We start from the raw sequence: 23,033 nt of genomic DNA, 5'->3' as shown, positions 1-23,033 counted from the left end.
TGTAGGTTCTACTTTATCACAGAGGAGGAAGGCTTTCTCTGCCTTCCAAGCCTGCCATCACTAGCCCTCATGGTGTGGCTGTTGAATGCGCAGCAGTCGTCTCCTTGCTCCTTCCCAAAGAGGTGGAGGATGTTCTGATTTCGGCTAGAAAGCTCTCAACCAGCAGGTCCTACCCTTTGACATGGAAGGGGGATTTTTCACTTTGTTTAGGACCAGTCTGCTGGATCCTTCTCCTGTGGCCCAGTTGATCTGACTCTCATCCTTAGGCCTTAGCACTTCTTCAGTCAAAGTATCTCATTGTCATTGTGGTGAATCACCAATAGGTGGAAGGGGCTCTGATCTCTCTACTCCTGATATCAAAATTCATGAAGGGACTGATGCATTCCAAGCCTCTGGTTAGTAAACCTCCAGTGCCGTGGGATCTAAACGTGTTCTTAGCTAGACTTTTTATAAAACCTTCTTTCAAAGCTCTCAAGTTGGTGGACTTGAAGTTTTTCACCTGGAAAGTGTTTCTTGTGGCTTTGGTTTCATATTCACATGCCTGTAATTTTTTCACAATAGGATGGTTCTCCAAACTTACCCCGAGTTTCTTCTGAAAGTGTTATCGTTCACATTAATCAAGTTATTGTGCTACCTACATTCTTTCCAAAACCTCTTGTGCACAGAGAACGATCTCTTCATTGCTTGAACTGAAAGAGCTCTGGTATGTTACCTAAAGATGACTTAACCTTACCATCTAGCTTCTGTGTCCTCTGGCCCCAACATATTGGGAAGGGCAGCTGCTAAACATACTTGGTCTAATTGGCTCGTGTATCATATGGTGCACTGTTAAACATTGGCTAGCCTACAGATTACAGACTCTGGGGGTCATCAAGTGAGAGCCATAGCGATTTCAATGTCTCTTCTCAGAGCTGTCTCTGAAGACTTTTCCAGAGAAGCTACTTGATTTGCTTCATGCCTTCATCTCCCACTACTGTCTGAACAGTATGTCCTGAAGAGACAATAACTTCGGACAAGTAGTTTTGTGCAGCCTATTCACCCACTAATCCGTTGTCTTCATGCTTCTGCTATTCAACCCACAACAGGGGACAGGCCACATGTAATGACTAATTTATGCCTACATGTTGATGGAAATTCTGTTTACAGGTTAAAAAAAAAAGTTCTCCATAGACTGCAGGAGGAATTAGCTATGCTTAATACTCTCCCTGGAGAGTCAACTTCTTCACTGTTACATTCTGGAAAAGACAGGCTTTCAAGACAGTGTGCATGCATGGGAACTCCTGTGCATCTCTACTGAGTTCTGACAGATGGGTCCATGTCGGGGCTATCAGATGACACCACCCATACATTATGGCTGATTCATCCTGCTGTCTATGGAGAGGCGTAGGATCAGCTCATCGAAAAAATTGCTAACAGGAGCCACCTGGATTTCATTGGGACCTGTTGCCAGATACTTTAACATTTCAAGGGCAATGTTAAACTGGCTCAGTGTGAAAATCCAAAGGATCCCTCAGTGGCAACTACCTGGGCGCTCTCCCTGTTTTAAACCTATCTGCTGTCTGACCTGGTTATCACAGCAGCAACCCTTGACCATGGCTGCCAGATGACTTTTCCAGACTCTGGTTCACATACTTTTGAATCTGGTTACTAGTTGCTTGTTGTATGGTGGTTGGGGCTCTTGCAGGACTGAGGAACAAAATATAATCCGCTTTAAAATGGTTGAAAGGCGGAATATAAATCAAATCATTAAACTAAGTCGAGCTTGGGAATCAAAACCACATCTTGCTCATGGCAACACTGAGCCATTGGGCCAGAGTTAACAGTTGGTGACATTCTTTTCTGATTTATTTATTTTACTTTTTGTAGTTCTGAAGCAATTAAGGGTGCAGTTGTTGGTATTGATCTTGGAACCACAAACTCTTGTGTTGCTGTTATGGAGGGCAAGCAAGCAAAGGTAAGCATGACCAGTATAAGTAATGATTCTTCTCAGACTTTGGTGTGTAATTCTTATTTTCACAAAGATTGCTGCTTCAGAAGCAGAGGTCTAATGTTTCCTACTTAGAGACAGTGAGTTGCAAAAGGTGCAATGTTACATAGTTTTGATGGATGATGGTGTAATTGTATTAAATCCCAAGGCAGAGTTTGGAAGAATATACAAAGGTAAAAGTACTGAGATTGCTGCTAAAGCATATGGCTGCTGATATGCTCAGTACTTTTGCAGAGTACATTTCTGTAATGAGTAAAGATCAGCATCTTCAACAGAATTTGGAGGAAGCTAGTGCAATTTTATCTCAAATAACACCATTGTCTTTTTTTCTGTTCCTCAGTACGGTGTCTTTGAAAAGTATTCAACCCCCTAAAAAAGTCAGATTTGTGTGGATTACAAATGACACTTGCACAGATTTGTTTTGTTATGTCGCAAACCAGTACACTTTCAGTAACAATTCATTACTTCTCAGCACTTTATGGTAAAATAAAATTAAAAACTGAAAAATGCTGCTTGCATACGTATTCAACCCCTTCAGACTAGTACTTGCTAGAACCACCTTTCTGCAATCACAGCTTTAAGTCTGTTGGTGTAAGTTTCTACCAGCTTTGCACATTATTTGGGAGTGATTTTTGCTCATTCTTCCTGGCAGGTTTGCTCCAAGTTGTTCAGATTGTTTGGATGAAATTTATAGACTGCAGTTTTCAAATAGTGCTACAGATTATCGATTGGACTTTGACTTGGCCATTGTAGAACATTCACCTTTTTGTTCAACCAAGCCTGTGTTGGTTTGGCCTTGTGATCGGGATCATTGTCCTGCCGAAAGGTGAACTTTCTCCCATGCTTCAGCAGACTGAAGCAGTTTGTCTTGCAGTATCTCCCTGTATGTTGGAGCATCCATCCATCCTTCAATTTTGACAAGATGCCCAGTCCCCACTGAGGAAAAGCATCCCCCAACATGATGCTTTACCTTTGGGATGGTATTTGCTGAGGATTGGGCAGTGTTAGGTTTGTGCCACACAGCGTTTTGAATTTTGGCCAAAAAGCTCCACTTGTCTCTTGACCACAAAACCTTAGCACACATTTTTGCTGGTTCACTCTGTTTTCTGGCAAACTCCAGACATGCTTTGATATGGTTTTTCTTCAGTAATGGCTTCTTTCTAGTCCTCCTCCCATGCATGCCGAGCTCTTGATATGGTTGACTGGTGCACCTCCACCAGTCTTAGCCCCTGAACTCTGTAGCTTCTTTATTGTTGGCCTTTCTGTGGCTTTCCTCACAAGTCTCCTTTTTCTGATGCTGAGTTTTGAGGGATGGCAGTGTCTGGATGTTATGATGCAGCTTCCATTTCTTCTCAATTGATCCAACAGTGCTCACTGGGATATCCAAGCACTTGGATCTTATTTTGTAGCCTTTTCCTATCTTGTGCATGTCTATAACTTTATCTTTAATTTCCTTAGAATGCTCTTTGGTCTTCATTTACACAGCTTTCCTTCAGATTGACAGTCTGATCAATAATACTGGAATTAGGAGGTCTTTTTTTTATCCAGAAAAGCTGACCTTTTTTAATGATTCACAGGTAGAGGCCAGTTGTAAGACAATTGTTAGGTTAATGTTTTTCATCTGTATAGACTTGGTGCTTCCACAGCACAGAGGTTGAATACTTATGCAAGCAGCATTTTCCAGTTAATTTTATTTTACCAAAAATGCAGAGAAATAATGATTTGTGACTTGGAAAATTCTTTCCTAGCGTGTAGACAGATGGACTCTGACTCTGGACCAGAGGGTTTATGCTCCCCTGCCAGCAGATGTCACAGTATATATAACCCTGCAGTGACCCCAGCCTGCCAGTATTTTCAATCTCCTGCAGATGATGGACATGCTTCTCCCTATGGGGATTGCTTTGAGCTTCTTGAAAGAAATTTTGAAGTTCTAAATTCAGGTGATACCTAAAGGTCCCTCCACCAGTTGAGAATTCCTGAGGCGATTTCCGTGGTCGCTCAGAGGTTGCCTTGGTCTGGCATGGACTTAGCTGCTAGTTCAGCTGAAAGGCAGCAGGTGTAGGAGACTGAGCGTGGTGGTAACAGCAGATGCCCTCTCCCCCCGTAGCTGGAGACAGTTTCTATACTCAGCTGGTAAGCGCTGAGCTCAGGTAAGGTTTAAGAGGGAAAAAAAAGGGGGAGAGAGTTTTACCTGAATCAGAGATGTGGGGGGTTTCGGGATTTCCTCTGGTCTCCGTTCTCTGCTCGCACCGTGCCGACATTCGTTCCTGCTGCCGTTGGGGTTGGAACTGGGCACCCTGGCAGGTTGAGCGGCCCCGATGGGCAAGGCCCTGCACTTAGACTTTTTTCTTGCATGCTGTGTGGTAGGCTGCGGCGGCCGTTTCCATGTGCTCTTGTGTGTTTTTGCTATCCTTGTAGTTGTCTGTGTGCGCAGTGTGTTGGCTCTGCGCATGTGTTGTGTGCTTAGTTTTTGTATGGGCTTTTTTTGCGCACATACTTTATGTGCTTAATGTGGCACACTAGTTGTGCGTGTGCCTTGGCGTGCTTTCTTCTAGGTGTTTAGTTTTCTGGGCACATTCATTTTTGAGCGTGAGCCGTTCCGATGCACATTTACCTTGGCGATAGTGCCGGTAAGCAAGAAGCCTAAGCGTCTTCCTGTTTGTGTTGCCTGTCATTAGAAACCAGGTCAGGCTGAGAATCCCTAACCTGTGTCAATGCTGCTCAGGCTCTCAGGGATAGTTGTCTTCTTTGGATTTTGCTAAGCCTGGCTCTTCCCATTCTGATGATGGGTTGGTCAAGGTCTTGACTGGGAGGACACCAAATCTTGGCTCTCCCTTGACTAGCTCCTCTGTTGGTGAGGGCAATTCTGTGGGACCAGCTCCAGTTCTTTCTGGGCTTGGTCTGGACCTGGCTGCTTTTTCTTGGGTGGAATTTTTTAAAGGCTTACAAGCCTTTCTTCAGGCACAGGCCTCTTCCCCCATTTTTTGTCCTGTCGGTCCTCAGCTGGTGGCTCCTCCCTCTTCCAGTCCCTATAAAGAGCCAGGGGCTCGCCTCAGCTCCCTGCGGGTGTTCCCGACAGGAATCCAGATGGTACTGATGAGGTTGATCCTGATTCCCTGGAAGATGGGGAAATTCCTCCAGGGCTGGAACCGTATCAAACCATGTTGCGGCTCTTTCATAGAGATAAACTGCCGGCCCTGATTTCCCAGATCTTGAAAGAGCTGAGTGTTCCTGGTTCGGATGCTAGGTCAAAGTGGAGGAAGAAACCAGTTTTGGTTTCCTTACATATGAAGCCTCTTGTTTTTTTCCTTGTGATGGATGCCATTCAGGAATTGATCTGGAATGGGATGCCCCAGAGGCAAAGGGGGTTGGACATTGGAAGACCTGTACCCCCTGGATCTGGCTGTGAGAGAGCATTTGCATTTTCCCAAAGTGGATTCTCTGGTATGTGCCGTGTCTAAGCGGACAACTATCCCCGTAGAGGGAGGAGTGGCCTTGAAGGATGTACATGATAGAATTGAGGCTGTTCTTAAGCAAGCCTTTGAGGCAGTGGTGATGAATTTACATATTGCCTCCTGTTATGCCCTAGTGATGAGATCTTGTCTGCTTCTCTCTCAGGGGGTTGATGAGTCTGGAGGGAATTCGAGTGGTTATGGAGCCTGCTGCCTCCTCTTTAGCGACTGCTTTAGATTTGGTCCAGACCTTGGCCAGAGGAGTGGCTTCAGTGATAGCGGCCAGGCATCAACTGGTTGTGAAATTGGTCAGCTGACACAGCTTCCAAAGCCAATCTTACCAAGATGCCCTTTAAAAGCTTGCTCTTGTTTAGGAGCGAGTTGGAGAACTGGCCAGTAAGTGGGTTGAGCCTCTGGTGTCGGAGGATAAGAAACGGTTAGTGTCCTTTTGGTATGAGGGGTTGTTTCTGGGGTTCCAGGCATTTTCATCCCTACAGAGGGACGACCTTTCAGCAGACTCAGCCTTTTGGTAGGTTTCAGTCCTTTCATCCCCAGCAGCCCAAGAGAGGAGTGGGCTCAGGGGGTAGACCTTCCAGAACTTCCCAATGAAGGTTTGCCAACCCACTTTCTGGATCAAGAAATGGGGGGACGTTTCTCTCTTATTGGAGATAGGTCGAGATCATGTTGGACCAGTGAGTCCTAAAGGTGCTATTCCTCGGAACGTTTTTCATGGTATCCCCTTGCCACTCCCCGCAGAAGAATTAGGCAGTGGAGTTCACGCTTCAAAGGCTTCTCAGACTGGGGGCTGTGGTTCCGGTGCCCACTTGGGGGCAGTAGTCCATGTATTTTGTTGTGCCCAAGAAGGAGGGCTCCTTTTGTCCCATCTTTGTTCTCAAGAGGGTCAACAGTCACTTGAAGGTGGCTCGTTCTCGAATGGAAATATTAGCTCTATAATAATGGCAGTGCAGTCGGGAATTTCTGATCTTGGATCTGTCAGAGGCTTACCTTCATATTTCCATCTGATTGGAACACCGCTTTCTACACTTTGCGGTGTTGGGGCACCATTATCAGAGTTGGGCGCTGCCTTGTGGTCTAGCCACCACTTCCAGAACATTTTCCAAGATTATGGTGGTGGTAGCAGTGGCCTTGCGAAAAGAAGGAATCCTGGCGCACCCATCTTTGGATGACTGACTGATTCGAGCCAAGTCTTGGAAAGAGAGCCGCCTGGTGACACAGGAGCTCGGTTGGGTGGTGAACCTGATCAAGAGCAATCTTCAACCATTTCAGTCGAAGTATCTGGGGGAGGTCCGGTTGGACACAGGACAGAGTCTTCCTACCAGAAGTTCAGACCCAGAGATTGATGTCTCAAGTCTGTCAGTTGATGAACACCATATGCCCAACGGTGTGGTCCTACCTACAAGTACTTGGCTTGATGGCAGCTTCCCTGGAAGTGGTGCTGTCCCAAGGCATACCTCCATTTTCCTATTCGATAGGATCACCAACATTTTCTGCATTTTGTGGTGTTAGCTTCCAAAACTGATAATGGCACCCTGCCTTTTGGTCTGGCCACCGCTCCCGAACTTTTTTTCCAAGGTTGTAGTGGCAGCAGCAGAGTTGAGAGGATGGGATCCAGGAGCACCCGTATTTGGGCCAAGTCTCTGGAAGAGAGCTGCCTGGTGACCCACAAGCTCCCTGTTTCAGGAGCTTGCTTAGATGGTGAATCTAGCCAAGAGCAGTCTTCAGCCATCTGTCATTGGAATATCTGGGTGTTCAGTTAGACAAGAAGCAGGGCAAGGTTTTCCTGCCAGAAGCTGGTATTCAGAAATTGATGGTGCAATTGCATTTCTTGATGTACACCAGACAGCGTGGTCCTATCTATAGGTACTCGGTGGTAACCCTGGAAGTGGTGCTGTGGGCAAGAGCCCATATGCGTCCTCTTCAGCACTCCCTACTATCTTGTTGAAGCCCACAGTCTCAGGACTACTTGATTTGGCTCCATCTGCCGATGGAAGTCTGCTGTCATCTCCAGTGGTAGTTGCAAGCAGATCATCTAAGAGTTTCCTGGAAATCACCAGACTGATTAGTACGACAGATGGAAGCCTACAGGGTTGGGGATCTCACTGTCGGGAACTAACAGTGCAAGGGCACTGGATTGCAGAAGAGTCTTTTGGAGCATCAATCGGCTGGAAGCTTGGGCAATCCGATTGGTATACTTTGCGGTTCAGCGGCAGATTGCAGGGTCGAGCAGTCTGGGTAATGTCTTACAATACAATGACAGTGGCTTATATCAATCAATAGGGAGAAACCAAGAACCAGCAAGTGTCACAGGAGATATTCCAACTTATGGAATGGGCAGAAGTGCATCTTCAGGAGATCTAGGTCGAGCACATTGCAGGAAACAGTGTAAGAGCAGACTTTCTCAGCAGGGAGAGTCTGGACCCAGGAGAATAGGTATTGTTGGTTGAGGTGTTTTAGCTGATAGTGGTTCGCTGGGGCTTTCCATTTCTAGACCTGCTGCCAACTTCTTGTAATGTGTGAAGGTTTGTCTATTTTCTTCAGTCGAAGGAGACATCTGAAGTTCTTGGGTATCAATGCTGTCATACAGGACTAGCTGGAGGATAAGCTGCTGTATGCTTTTCCCCCGTGGCCCATATTGGGCAGAATAGTTGGGAGGGTCAAGGGTCATAAAGGGATGGTACTTTTGTTGGCACCAGATTGGCCAGGAGACCATGGTTATGAAGATCTGCATAGGCTCCTGGTAGGCTCCCCTCCCCTTCCAGTTTCCAGCACACAGGAACCTGTTGCAGCAGGGACCTGTTCTTCACTATGATCCAACTCTGTTTTGTCTTACAGTATGGTCCTTGAGAGAGGGCGTGCTTGCTGAAGCATGGATATTCTATTGTGGTGATTGCCACCTCACTATGAGCAAGAAAGTTCACCACTTTAGCCTATGTGTGGTTTTGGCAAGTATTTGAGGCTTGGTGTGAAGATCGAGGAGTGCTTCCTCATTCATTTAAGATCCCGTTCATTTTGGAATTTTTGCAGGCTGGATTGAATAAAGGGTTGGCTCTTTATTCCTTGAAGGTACAGGTAGCAGCTCTTGCCTGTTTCAGGGTACAGGTGAATCCTTATTGATTCATCCAGATGTAGCCTGTTTCTTGAGAGGAGTGAAACATCTTAATCCTCCTTTGTGGTTACTGGTATCCTTATGGAGTCTTAATCTGGTTTTGGATTTCTTGGCGGGCCCTACGTTTCAACCGACGCGTAACCTTTCCTTGCAGTTAATGACCTTGAAAATGGTGTTTCTGGTGGCAATATGTTCTGTGCATTGAATTTCTGAGCTGCAGGCCTTGTCTGGCCAGCAGCCATTCCTTCAGATGACTCCAGGGCAATGCAGCTGCATACTATTATTACTTTTTTGCCAAAAGTGGTCTCAGGTTTTCCCTTGAATCGGTCCATTTCTTTGCCATCCCTAGATAGGGAAAGAGATGCAGAGGAATATCACTTGTTGCGGCCCTTGGATGTCAAGAGACATGTGAGGTATCTGGAGGTTTCTAAACCTTTCCAAAAGACTGATCGCAGTTTGTCCTTCATGGTGGAGGTGAACAGGGCAAGCCAGCTTCACGAGCTACAATAGCTTGCTGGATTAAAGAAGTGATCATGGCTTTGTATATGGATGCTGAAAAGCCGTTGCCTACTCAGGTTAGGGCTTATTCCACTAGGGCTCAGGCAGTGTCATGAACAGAAGTTAGATTGTGTCTCTTGTCGACATTTGCCGAGCTACAATTTTGTCCTCCTTACACACCTTTTCCAGGTACTAACGTCTGGATGTGCAGACCTGGGAGGATGCAGCCCATTGTACTTGCAGTTTTGACAGGATTGTGGGCAGCCTTCCACACTAGTCTGGAGTAGCTTGGGTACATCCCACTGGTCCTGAATTCATCTCTCTGGGTGCTAGGAAATGAGAAACTACTACTTGCCTGATTAATTTCCTTTTCCTTAAACCAGACAGATGACTTCAGCTTCCTGCCCTTGGCTGCCGAATGACTGTGCTATGGTCCTCTTGTCTGGTTGTGTTCCAGGGGTTACTGGTATGTTAATCCAGCCCCTAGACTAGTGTTAATATATTCTTTGTCTGAGCTTAGTGTTTCCTGTTGGCTGAGGGCTGAAATGGTTCTGTTATTAATCAAGTTTTTGCTAGTCTGTCCACAGTTGGCTTTTGAAGAGAATACTGGCAGACTGATGTCACTGGAGGAGAATATATACTGTGGTGTCAGTTTGTTCTTTCTCCATCTGCTGGTAGAGGTGCATAACCCACTGGTCCTGAATTTTATCTGTCTGTTTAAGGAAATTATCAGGTAAGTAATCATTTCTCAATTCTGAACAGAGCCTCTTCCGTTGGCTGCTGTTGGTTCACAAATGGGCACTATCTGGATCAGCCCACACAGCTCCATGTTGGAGCCACCTGTGCTACATCAGTTTAGTAGTGAAATGAGGATCTTTGTCTGAGGTTTCTTGTTTGTGCTGGGCTGCATGTGTCTGGTAGCATTTTAGAAATGTAGTTTTTGTTTGGCCAGTAAGGCCAGTAAGGCCAGTAAGGCCTCATCTCCATGGGACACAGTCAACATGGATTTACCCAAGGGAAGTCTTGCCTAACAAACCTGCTTCATTTTTTTGAAGGGGTTAATAAACATGTGGATAAAGGTGAACCGGTAGATGTAGTGTATTTGGATTTTCAGAAGGCGTTTGACAAAGTCCCTCATGAGAGGCTTCTACGAAAACTAAAAAGTCATGGGATAGGAGGCGATGTCCTTTCGTGGATTACAAACTGGTTAAAAGACAGGAAACAGAGAGTAGGACTAAATGGTCAGTTTTCTCAGTGGAAAAGGGTAAACAGTGGAGTGCCTCAGGGATCTGTACTTGGACCGGTGCTTTTCAATATATATATCAATGATCTGGAAAGGAATACGATGAGTGACGTTATCAAATTTGCGGATGATACAAAATTATTCAGAGTAGTTAAATCACAAGCAGACTGTGATACATTACAGGAGGACCTTGCAAGACTGGAAGATTGGGCATCCAAATGGCAGATGAAATTTAATGTGGACAAGTGCAAGGTGTTGCATATAGGGAAAAATAACCCTTGCTGTAGTTACACGATGTTAGGTTCCATATTAGGAGCTACCACCCAAGAAAGAGATCTAGGCGTCATAGTAGATAATACATTGAAATCGTCGGCTCAGTGTGCTGCAGCAGTCAAAAAAGCAAATAAAATGTTAGGAATTATTAGGAAGGGAATGGTTAATAAAACGGAAAATGTCATAATGCCTCTATATCGCTCCATGGTGAGACCACACCTTGAATACTGTGTACAATTCTGGTCGCCATATCTCAAAAAAGATATAGTTGCAATGGAGAAGGTACAGAGAAGGGTAACCAAAATGATAAAGAGGATGGAACAGCTCCCCTATGAGGAAAGGCTGAAGAGGTTAGGGCTTTTCAGCTTGGAGAAGAGACGGCTGAGGGGGGATATCATAGAGGTCTTTAAGATCATGAGAGGTCTTGAACGAGTAGATGTGACTCGGTTATTTACACTTTCGAATAATAGAAGGACTAGGGGGCATTCCATGAAGTTAGCAAGTAGCACATTTAAGACTAATCGGAGAAAATTCTTTTTCACTCAACGCACAATAAATCTCTGGAATTTGTTGCCAGAGGATGTGGTTAGTGCAGTTAGTGTAGCTGGGTTCAAAAAAGGTTTGGATAAGTTCTTGGAAGAGAAGTCCATTAACTGCTATTAATCAAGTTTACTTAGGGAATAGCCACTGCTATGAATTGCATCAGTAGCATGGGATCTTCTAGGTGTTTGGGTAATTGCCAGGTTCTTGTGTCCTGGTTTGGCCTCTGTTGGAAACAGGATGCTGGGCTTGATGGACCCTTGGTCTGAACCAGCATGGCAATTTCTTATGTTCTTATGTTCTTATGTTCCCTTGTAATCCCTGGGCAGGTGACGGCCTAATTCTTGCTGTGCTTTGAAGTTTCTGGCAGTTACGAGTAAACAGGCTTGGACTGCATACACCCCCATACACTTTGTACCAGAAAGTGTGTTACACATTCTGTTCTGCTATTGGTCAGGAAGCCAGTGCTGTGGGCTGTCGTTGCTTGTACAGTAGCAGCACTAATGAGGACAAACCCAGAGTTCACTAGAGAACCACATCTGTGCTAAGACCCTATCTTTGCAGTACACTTTCTTGGGAGGACAGCCAAACTTTAGTCTCCCCTTACCCTGGCTAAGTGCTCTGAAACTTGTCTTGATAGTGTTTTAAGTATATGAACTTTTTTTTTTTACCTGTTGGCTGTTTTCTGTGTGTAAAGCTTTTTTTAGTTGTTTGCTCTATCCCTGTGACTGATTCCAGGATTTTTTGTATTTGGTCTGTAGGTGCATGTCTAGGAACTGTGATCCTTTTAAATTGTGTAGGGTTTCACTGTCCTAGAAACCACCAGAGAATAGCTTTCAAGCAATGTACTTTCCAAAAAGCAAGCAGGGACCTAATCGGTGGTTAGGAAGCTGCCAGCATAGGGGCACTTGGATAGGTGGATTTTGGGCAGTGCTTGGCAGGACCTGCCAAGTGTTCACAGGGTTAACCCTGAATGGGTATTAGAAGTAGTGCTAAGGCATTCCATTACGCCTGAGTTTGATTTTACTCACACCTTCCCACCCTGGACAATTCATTATGTCTCCCACCGCATAATAATTCTTGATTCAATAACAATTTTCTCTTGCCAACTCTAGCTCGCTTGTTTACATGTTTGATCCTAGTCTCTTGTATCTTAGATTTGTTATTTAAAATGAGTTGTATCCCAGTTCTTCATTCCTTGTTCTCTGTAAGACACTATTAAGTCATTTCAATGTTGTATGTAAACCGAAGTGATTAGTAACATTGTTACCAGGACCTCGGTATATAAAAGTGTTAAATAAATGATATGTATGTGCTATAAGTGTGTACCATGCACTCAGTTTACAAAACTTAACACTTGCGTAAGAATTACCCTGCACTTATAACACATCCATTGATTTCGTGTACATAGTTTTTTTTAAATGTGTGGTGCTTCATTTGTTTAGTGACCCATAGAAAAATTGGGCTGCAATGGGAACACCTGCTGTTTCAGTGCATGCACAGCAGTCTAGAAAAGGAGATGGGGAGGGTGGGTAAAGCCAGTTGAACACTTTGATACTGTACCATTCTCTGCATTGAAATGTACAGTTAGGCATGTGATCCATTGACTGAAAGCCCTTTGGTGTCTTGCAGAAGTACCTAAAACCTGTTTAAGCAAAACTGTTTTTAGAAGGGGCTAAGATCTACTCTTTGTTTTTAGGTATTGGAAAACTCTGAAGGTGCCAGGACAACCCCTTCAGTTATAGCATTTTCAGCCGATGGTGAACGACTGGTGGGCATGCCAGCTAAACGCCAGTCAGTAACTAACCCAAATAACACGTTATATGCTACCAAGCGATTAATTGGACGACGCTATGATGATCCCGAAGTGCAGAAAGATATGTATGTAGAATTGAATGCCATTCTTTTCCTAGGGCCATGTTACCACTTAGTGGGTACCTCAGGACAGCAAAGCCTCCTTAGGACTAATTACTGATTGCTTGTAACAGTCAAGTAGTCCCTGCTGACTAGGGTTGAAACATATTACCTTTGTGATGCTTGCTATTTTTTACAGTCTACTGTGGATGTTTGTGCATGGAAGAGACCATGAGTTAATTTTATCAGTGACCTGAAAGAAATTAACAGTAAAACTGCTGTTTTTGAAAATGGAACTAAATTGTCCTATTGTAAAAATGGTGCAGAATTCCCTGATTTTACAAAAGGTAGACAGTGGCCAGATAAAATGTAATATGGACAAATGTAGGGTAATGCAGGCATTCCACAAAAATACAAGTGCAGTATAGTTGCAGTAACAGCCTGGAAAAGACCTGGGCATATTAGTTGATAAACAAGAAATTTAATGTGGTGAAGACATGCAGTAGCCGCAGCAAAAACTGGCACATTGGCATGTTTTAAACTGGGGTTGGAAACGGGCGTCTCTAATTTGTCGGACCACACTTGGAATATGGAGTTTATTTAATAATTTTGTATTCTGCGATTCCAAAATGGTTCAGTTTTGGGCACTCGTACTCGTGCAGGGTTTTCAGATGTTTGGAAAAGTAGAGTAAAGTTGCATTATCCTAGGAGTGGGGAGCTTCTAGTCTTCGACTACAGCGGGGTCAGGTTTTCAGGATATCCTTTATGAATATGCATATGAGGCTTACATGCACCGTGCTGCTATTGTTACAAATCTCATACTTGGTCTTTAGGTTTATCCTAAAAATCTGACTGGTTTGTGGCTCTCAGGGTTTCCAACCCCTGACCCAAAAAGTTTTGGGCAGTCCTGCTTGGAGTGCTAAAGGAGCTTTGTAGCTATGCAGCTTAAAACATAGAAAAAATCTAGCTCTAGTCACTGCTTGGGTGAGCTATTCTATTTCTGACTTAGGTAAAATATATGCAAATCTTCTCCACTTCCCAGGGGTAAAACAAATTTTGCTTAGAAGGTATATTAGATGTCTTGGTATGGATAGCAGCAGTGAAAATAATTATTTTTGCTCCAGATTATTTTTCTCTTTGAAATGCTTCCAGTGGTGGTCTCAGATTTATTTAAAAACATTTGTATTCCACCATTTGTTCTGGGCAGATTCCAGTTCAACATACTCAATTTAAGATAATACATCTACACTGTATGTTCTGGACTTCACAAAACCTGCACAATCATGCCTATTACTCTGCCACACATTTACAGCTCTAAACAGTCAGGGTATCAGCCTTCCTTTACGGGGGGGGAAGGATTTATTTATTTGTCAGTCATAACCCACTGCTCCACCAATCTCAGCAGATAACTATTCACATACAAAGTAAAAACAACCTTACAAAAAAAATCACAAAGCGTAAAACCATGCGGGGAGGGAGCACAGAAAGAACCCAAATAGGGAAAGTGAGGCCAAAGAATCAGGCTTTCAAAAGCTAAAGTGAACATGGTCCTTTTCTAGTCTGGAATGCCCTTCCAGAGGTGATTAGAGTATGGGACCTGCCACGCTGAACATCCGGTCTCTGGATTCAGCTAAGTGGGTTATCTTGAGAGATGGTACGCTCTTTAGTAAAATTATTAGAAGTAAGTGTCGTTTGAAGTAATTGGATACTAGAAAGGAGCGATATTGTGATAAACCTTAAAAATGAGGGGGAGAATTTTAACCACACCCTTCGTTCTATTAGAAGCCAGTGAAGACTAGCTAAGACTGGAGTGTTGTATGTCTGGTTAATATCTGTTTTGTCTTGTTTTATTGTTTGATTTTATATTAGTTTTAATGATGTAAACTGCTCTGATCAAACTGGAAGGACGGTATATAAAATAAATGGCCTCCCACTGGCAGGAGGAGTTGACATGCTTCCCTCTCCAATCAAAACTACACAGGGCCCCGTAGTCTCCCAAGATGTGCTGGCCCCATGTGGTTCTGACTGCAGAAGGAAGAAACAGCAGCAGATAAGCACTACTTGCTGACATCTGCGGGTTACAGGATATGGGGTGCACCATGAGATGAGAGAGAGTAGTGGTTTCCAGTCTGTTAGGCTGGTTTGGCATAGAAGAACATAAGAGGATATAGAAAAGCATGAGTAGGAAGAAATTATTGGTTCTTCAGTTTTATTAATCTTATATTCTAAATTACAGTTGGCAAAAAGCAGTATATTTATTTATTTATTTAACATTTTTTCTATACCGACCTTCATGGTTAAAATACCATATCAGGACGGTTTACATCGAACAGGGGTAAAATAACTAGATAAAGGAAGAAAAAACAAAGTTACATTACAACGAGGACTGTGAACTTGGAAGCTTAGGAAGCTAGAAGAGAAATATAAAGTTAAGTTAAAGGGAGAGAAACAAATTCCGGACTAGAGGTAGTCCAGACTAGAGATAGTCCACATGTTAGAGTCGGTATCCATGCTGTCAAGGTATTCAGAGGAGGGGAGGATCCATTAATCATGGGTAGATAACGCCTAATGTGTATCCCAGGGTTCTGGGAAGGCTTGGCGGAACAGCCACGTTTTGAGTTTTTTCTTAAAAGTTAGCAGGCAAGGTTCCAGCCTAAGTTCTGCAGGGAGGTTGTTCCAGATGGCTGGGCCTGCTGTCGAAAATGCTCGGTCCCTGGATGCGATGAGTCGTGTGGCTTTGGTTGGAGGGGCTTGTAGCGTTCCTTTGGATATTTCTCTCATTGGCCTGTTAGAAGTATGGAGTTTTAATGGAATTTCAAGGTCGAGATAAAGGAGATTATAGATGAATTTGTGTATTAATGTTAAAGATTTGTGAAGGACTCTGTAATTGACTGGTAACCAGTGTAGATTTCGGAGGATGGGTGTAATATGATCATTCCGGTTGGTGCTTGTCAGGATTCTAGCTGCCGCATTCTGTATCATCTGGAGAGGCCTGATGGATGAGTTGGGTAATCCTGTGAAGAGCGCGCTGCAGTAGTCTATTTTGGCAAAAATCAATGATTGAAGAACTGTCCTAAAGTCGTGGAAATATAAAAGGGGTTTGAGTCTTTTTAATACCTGTAGTCTGAAGAAGCAGTCTTTGGTTATAGTGTTAATCATACTCTTTAGGTTAAGACGGTTATCAAGTATAACCCCAAGGTCTCTAACTTGAGTATGAGAGAAGGCGTGGTTATGTTGGGCCTGTGACTGATAGTTATCTTGGAAGGCGGAAATGAGGAGGAGTTCGGTCTTTTTAGCATTGAGGACCAAATTTAAACTGTTGAGGAGATTAGTGATGGAATGTAGGCAGTTGTTCCAGATCGAGAGTGATTTGGTGATGGATTCCGTTATGGGGATCAGGATCTGCACATCATCCGCGTAAATGTAGTGAATAAGGTTGAGGCTTGTTAATAGTTGGCATAGGGGGAGGAGGTAGATATTAAAAAGGGTGGGGGACAGGGAGGATCCTTGAGGTACTCCAAGTGATGAATTTGTTGGTGGTGATTCTTTATTATTTATTCTGACCTTGAAACTTCTATCGCTAAGGAAAGACTTGAACCAGTTGTAGACTTGTCCTGAGATGCCTATGTCTAATAGACAATTCAGGAGGATGGCGTGGTTGACGGTTTCGAACGCCGCTGATATGTCTAAAAGGATTAGAAGAAAAGAATGTCCTTTGTCTAGTCCCATAATAATATGGTCAGTTAGGGAGATGAGCAAGGTTTCTGTGCTGCGTGATTTGCGGAAACCATATTGTGAAGGATATAGAATATTGTAATCTTCTAAATATTCTGATAGCTGGGTGTTAACCACCTTTTCTGTGAGTTTGGCTAAGAATGGAAGATTCGATATAGGGCGGAAATTAGCTAGTTCACTAGGGTCTAAGTTGTGTTTCTTAAGGAGGGGTTTGAGAGAGGCGTTTTTTAGGATGTTTGGGTACAGTCCTTGGGTTAAGCAGCAGTTTATGATGTTGGCCAGTGGTCCGGATATAGTGTTTGGTATGAGTAGAAGTATTTAAGATGTACACACAAATGAAAACTGAATTTTTATTGGAAAAACATGAGCTTTATATCAAGGAGTGTTTGGTATGTTTTTGGTTTTGTTTTTTAATTTAACACTGCATAAAGAGTTCATGCTTAAATTAGTAAACAGGACAATGAAGGCTTGTGTATGCTTAGGTAAGACAGTTCAGGGAGCAAGATAATTGGACTGTGGAGGGCTGGGGGTTGTCTCATGGTTCTTGCCCCACCAGAATCAGCATTTTTTTTTTTTTTTTTTTAAAGGGAAAAGGATTTTACCATCCTCAGATGAAGTTATTCTTCACTAACATGTTGCTACAATATTCAGTCTTGGCTGCAACACTAAACTTTTAGAGTGTAGTGAGATCCAGATTGAAGGAAAGATTGGTCATTATGTAGGGAAAAGTGTTGGTCCAGGGACGTACATCGGTGTCTGTATTTGGACTCAGAGGAGTATCTTTAGGTCACCTTTTGAAGCAAAAAAAGACTTATGAAATAATTTTGTGTGTACCCTTTTGTGTTTGATGTCCTATCCATGCCAGGTTTTCAGGACATGTCAAGGGGACATGAGGATTCTGACGAGTATTTATTTTTTTTTTTGATCCACAAACTTCTTGTGTGCACTTGTCATGTGATAACGTTTTTGCTTTTGTATCTGATCCATATCAGATTTGCAGGTCATTTCAGGGGGTCTTCATGGATCATGATGGCATTTTGGGGGAGGGAATCCATTTATTCTACAAATACATATCTGCAACCTCATCATAAGAACAGCCATGCTGGATCTGACCAAGGTCCATCAAGCCCAGCATTGCCTCCCACAGTGGATAGTACCTGTCAGATACCCAATAGTTGACTTATTTCTAATATTTCTCTCCCAGGGATAAGTGCTGGCTAATAACTGGTTAGGGACTCTTCAGGAACTTGTCTAATTCTCTTTTGAACCCCTCTGTTAGTTGCCTCGACCACCTCCTCTGGCAACGGATTATATAGCTTGATCGTGTGCTCCATGAAAAAAGACTTCCTATAATTTGTTTTAAATCTATTAGTTGCTAGTTTCATGGAGTGTCCCCTAGTCCTAGTGTTAGGGAAAATGTTTCCTGTTTACCCTAATTACCTTTTAGTTTTTCATACAGATTTTTAAGAGGGTGGGGGCCACAAGGATCATTTTACTAGTATGCCTAGGCTAGAGTAAATCTTGTGTGAATACTTTCCTAATGTATAGCTTCCTTGTTTTTTGTGTTTTGTTTTTTTCAGTAAAAATGTTCCTTTTAAAATTGTGCGTGCCTCAAATGGAGATGCCTGGGTGGAAGCCCATGGGAAACTGTACTCGCCAAGTCAGATTGGGGCTTTTGTGTTGATGAAGATGAAAGAGACTGCAGGTTAGTACAGTAAAATCATCTGAATGTTGAATGCTCTTGGAATGTCTCCCGCATGAATGATATCCTCTTGCTATAGAAATTGTAGGTTGGCCTGATGAGTTGGTGGCCAGTGCTGTGCACAGTCATGCACAAGACTAGAATTTGATTTTCTGGGCAGGCTTCTGCTCCCTTATCTGCCTGGGTATCCTTCGGAAGCAGTGTTCATGGTCCCAAGTGGGTATTAAAGTCTTGGCCGTTGCTCAATGGCAATATCTAATGGCTAAATTGAGTTCAGATTTTGGGTCTGTAGAGAGCAATGTCACTGCAGTGACCGAGCCAAGTTGAGGATATGGGGAGTAATATAAAAATAAGGGGGAAAGAATTTTTTATGGATAGAGGCTTAAGTTTTGATGTGGAGCACATTAAAGTCTCCCCAGGTAGACATTATACTGGGCTCGGCGAAAGTGCTGCTGTTCAACACATCCTATGTTGCTTGTCAGAGGTAAATACACTTGGATGCAGTTTCAGAAGTTCCCATCTGATATTGGTTTTGGCAAGCCAGTAAAGACAAGTTACACTGCCTCAAATGCAAATATTTTTTAAATATTTTGGCATTTTTCAGCAGTTTGATAAGTCCTTGCATGCTTCATCAAGAATGGATGGAAATTTAGTTTCACAGCTATGGGGTAAACAGTGTTAGGAAAACTACAAAATAGTGATATGTTTTTTAATGCACTTTAGTTGTGTAATCTGTCTTGCTAGATGTACATTTGTTTAGTACTGAGCTGCTTGTTTTAAAGTCTATCCATGGCAAAGATGGGTTGGTGCCAGGTGTTTGCTTACCCTAACCTTTGCTCTGGCCTGGGAGCAGTTTAGTTTTTTGTTTGTTCAGTTTACTATACTGCCTTTCTCATTAATCAGTGGTTTACTATAAAACAAATGTAATAAAACATACACATTAGCATAGATATACTGAAATAATATAAAAGTTCATCAATATTCTCAGATTCACACTCTTCTCTGTCAAGCAAGCAATCAGAATACAGAATCAATGGGTCTAACCCTTAAAAGCTTGGTTAAAAAGCCATGTGTTAATTGCTTTTCTAAAGTCACATAGTTTCTCGCTCCTTATCTCTGTGGTAAGTGCAGTCCACAATTTGGGTCCTATAAAAGCTATTCTTACATATTCAAATCTAACTTCTGAGGAGCTGGAACTTTCAATAACTCTAATCAGTTTGTACAGAACCATTTTGTACAGAACCATCAAATTCTCTAGGTAATACTTTTGATCTCTTTGCAAGCATTCAAAATTAAGTGGACAATCTTAAAACTAATTCCTTGAAAAATAGGCAGCCAATGTATTTGCTCTAGCATCTTTGACATGGTCAAGCCTTTTGTCATCTTTAAAAAAAAAAAAAATAATTTTGTGGCCATGTTCTGAACCAATTGTAGTCTTTTTAGCATAGTAGTCGGATGACCTTGGGAGTATCATGTTGCAATAGTCCATCCTATTCAAGGGCATGAACTGTCTGTGAACATACTGTCTAAAAATGGTTGCACTTTAATAAAATGGAGTTTGAACTAAAATCGATACCTGATGGGACATAGTCAAATCTGCAATCATTTGTGCACCCAGTGTTTTTACAACATCCTTTACAGGAACATAACAAAATTGGAATACTGGGTCAGACCAAGGGTCCATCAAGCCCAACATCCTGTTTCCAACAGTGGCCAATCCAGGCTATAGGAACCTGGCAAGTACCCAACACACTAAGTAGATCCCATGCTACTGATGCCAGAAATAGCAGTGACTATTCTAAGTCAACTTGATTAATAGCAGTTAGTGGATTTCTCCAAGAACTTATCCAAACCTTTTTTAAACCCAGCTACAATAACTGCGCTAACAACATCCTCTGACAACAAATTCCAGAGCTTAATTGTGCATTGAGTGAAATAATTTTCTCTGATTAGTCTTAAATGTGCTACTTGCTAATGGAATGCCCTCCTGGTCCTTCTATTATTATCTGAAAGTGTAAATAGTAGATTCACATCTACTCGTTCAAGATCTCTCATGATCTTAAAGACCTCTATCATATCCCCCCCTCAGCTGTCTCTTCTCCAAGCTGAACAGCCTCATACTATTTAGCCTTTCCTCATAGGGGAGCTGTTCAATCCCCTTTATCATTTTGGTCATCCTTCTCTATACCTTCTCCATCATAACTATATCTTGTGGTGACCAGAATTGTACATGGTACTCAAGGTGCGGTCTCACTGTGGAGCAATACAGAGGCATTATATTTCCCATTTTATTCACGATTTCCTTCCTAATAATTCCTAACATTGGAGGTCATTTACTAAAGGTTTTCTCTCATTCTGTACCTATGGGGAAAAATGCTTAGTAAATGACCCCCCATTCTTTGCTTTTTTGACTGCCGCAGCACAGTGAGCAAACTATTTCAATGCATTATCCACTATGATACCTAGATCTAGGTTAAAACACAGGAACATTCCAAAGATGGCAGGTTCAGGGGAGTGTAGTGGATTGTGTTATCCACTATGATGCCTAGATCTTTCCTGGATGGTAGCTCCTAATATGGAACCTAACATTGTGTAAATACAGCATGGATTATTTCTCCTTATATACATCACTTTGCACTTGTCCACAATAAATTTCATCTGCCATTTGGATGCCCAGTCTCATAAGGTCTCCTGCAATATATCACAATTCGCTTGTGATTTAACTTCTCTGAATTTTGTATCATCTACAAACTTGATTACTTCACTCATATTCCTTTCCAGATCATTTTATAAATATATTGAAAAGCATAGGTCCAAATACAGATCCCTGAGGTACTCCACTGTTAGTCAATTTTCTCAGTGGAAAAGGATTATTTAATCCTACTATTTCCTCTCTTAACCAGTTTGTAATCCACGATAGGATACCGCCATCTATCTCGTAGCTTTTTAGTTTTCTTAGAAGCTTCTCATGAGGGACTTTGTCAAATGCCTTCTGAAAATCCAAATAAACTACATCTACTGGTTCACCTTTATCCACAGGTTAACCCCTTTAAAAAAAAAAGGCAGATTTGTGAGGCAAAACTCGCCTTGGGTAAATCCATGATGACTGTGTTCCATTAAACCATGTCTTTCTATATGCTCTACGATTTTGATCTTTAGAATAGTTTCCACTATTTCCTGGCACTAAAGTCAGGCTCACTGGTCTTATAGCTTCCTGGGTTGGTCCTCAACCCTTTTTTTTAAATATTGGGGTTACATTGGCTACCCTCCAGTTTTCAGGTACAATGGATGATTTTAATGATAGGTTAAAAATTTTAACTGATGGATCTGAAATTTCATTTTTTAGTTCCTTCAGAACCTTGGGGTGCATAGCGTCCAGTTCTGGTGATTTGCTACTCTTTAGTTTGTCAATCAGGCCTACTACATCTTCCAGGCTCACAGTGGGATTGGTTCAGTTCGTCTGACTCATCACCCTTGAAAACCATCTACAGATCCGGTATCTCCCAGACATCCTCATTAATAAACATAGAAGCAAAGAATTAATTTAGTCATTCTGTAATGGCCTTATCTTCCCTAAGAAACCCTTTAATCCCTCAGGCATCTAACAGTCCAATCGACTCCTTCACAGGTTTCTTGCTTTGAATATATTTTAAAACGTTTTTTTGAGTTTTTGCCTCATCCCCAACTTCATTTCAAATTCTCTTTGCCTGCCTTATCAGTGTTTTACATGTAACTTGATAATGCTTATGCTTTTTCCTATTTTCTTCAGATGGATCCTTCCAATTTTTGAAGGATTTTTTTTTTTGGCTTTTAACCATGCTGGCAATCATTTTGCCTTCCTTCCACCTTAATGCATGGAATACATCTGGACTGTGCTTCTAAGATTGTATTTTTAAACACTGTCCATGCCTGTTGTACATTTAACCTTTGCAGCTGCACCTTTCCGGTTTTTTTCTAACTCTTTTCCTTATTTTATCAAAGTTTCCCTTTTGAAAGTGTTGGTGTTAGAGCTGTAGATTTACATATTGTCCCCCTTCCAGTTATTAGTTCAAACTTGATCATGTTATGATCACTGTTGCCAAGTGGTCCCACCACCGTTACCTCTCTCACCAAAACCTGCGTTCTACTAAGAATAAAATCTAAAATAGCTCCATCTCTCGTTTGGTTCCTGAAGCAATTGCTCCATGAAGAAGTCGTTTATTCCATCCAGGAATTTTATGTCTCTAGCATGCCGTGATGTTACATTTACCCAGTCAATATTGGAATAATTGAAATCTCCCATTATTACTGCACTGCCAAATTGGATAGCTTCCTTGATTTCTCTTAGCATTTCATCATCTGTCTGGACGGTAGTTTACCCAACACACATGGGATTTCTATCCATATAGATTCTACTGAGCATTTAGTCTGTTGTATGATCTTGATCCTGTTGGACTTTATACCCTTCCGGATATAAAATGCTACACCCCCACCCTCCCTATCATTGCGATATAATTTGTATCCTGATATAGCACTGCCCCATTGGTTATTCTCCTTCCATGAGGTCTCGGAGATGCCAATCATATCTATCTCATTCACTGCTATACACTCTAACTCTCCCATCTTAGACTTCTGGCATTGGC

At 42.4% G+C, this 23,033-nt stretch overlaps 1 protein-coding gene across 1 annotated transcript in view; it reads left to right on the top strand.

The window, feature by feature from the left end:
* The window catches only part of HSPA9 (heat shock protein family A (Hsp70) member 9), an 85,810-nt gene that overhangs the window by 10,468 nt on the left and 52,309 nt on the right, over positions 1–23,033 (top strand). Inside the window, 3 exon segments of the mRNA XM_029583357.1 lie at positions 1,867–1,954; positions 12,820–13,001; positions 18,290–18,414. Coding sequence (XP_029439217.1) covers positions 1,867–1,954; positions 12,820–13,001; positions 18,290–18,414 — 395 coding nt within the window.

The sequence above is a fragment of the Rhinatrema bivittatum genome, chromosome 18 (assembly GCF_901001135.1).
Source record: "Rhinatrema bivittatum chromosome 18, aRhiBiv1.1, whole genome shotgun sequence".
NCBI classification, from domain to species: Eukaryota; Metazoa; Chordata; class Amphibia; order Gymnophiona; family Rhinatrematidae; genus Rhinatrema; species Rhinatrema bivittatum.
Note: the sequence above shows the minus strand (reverse complement) of the source record. Positions and strands in the feature narration are given on the sequence as shown.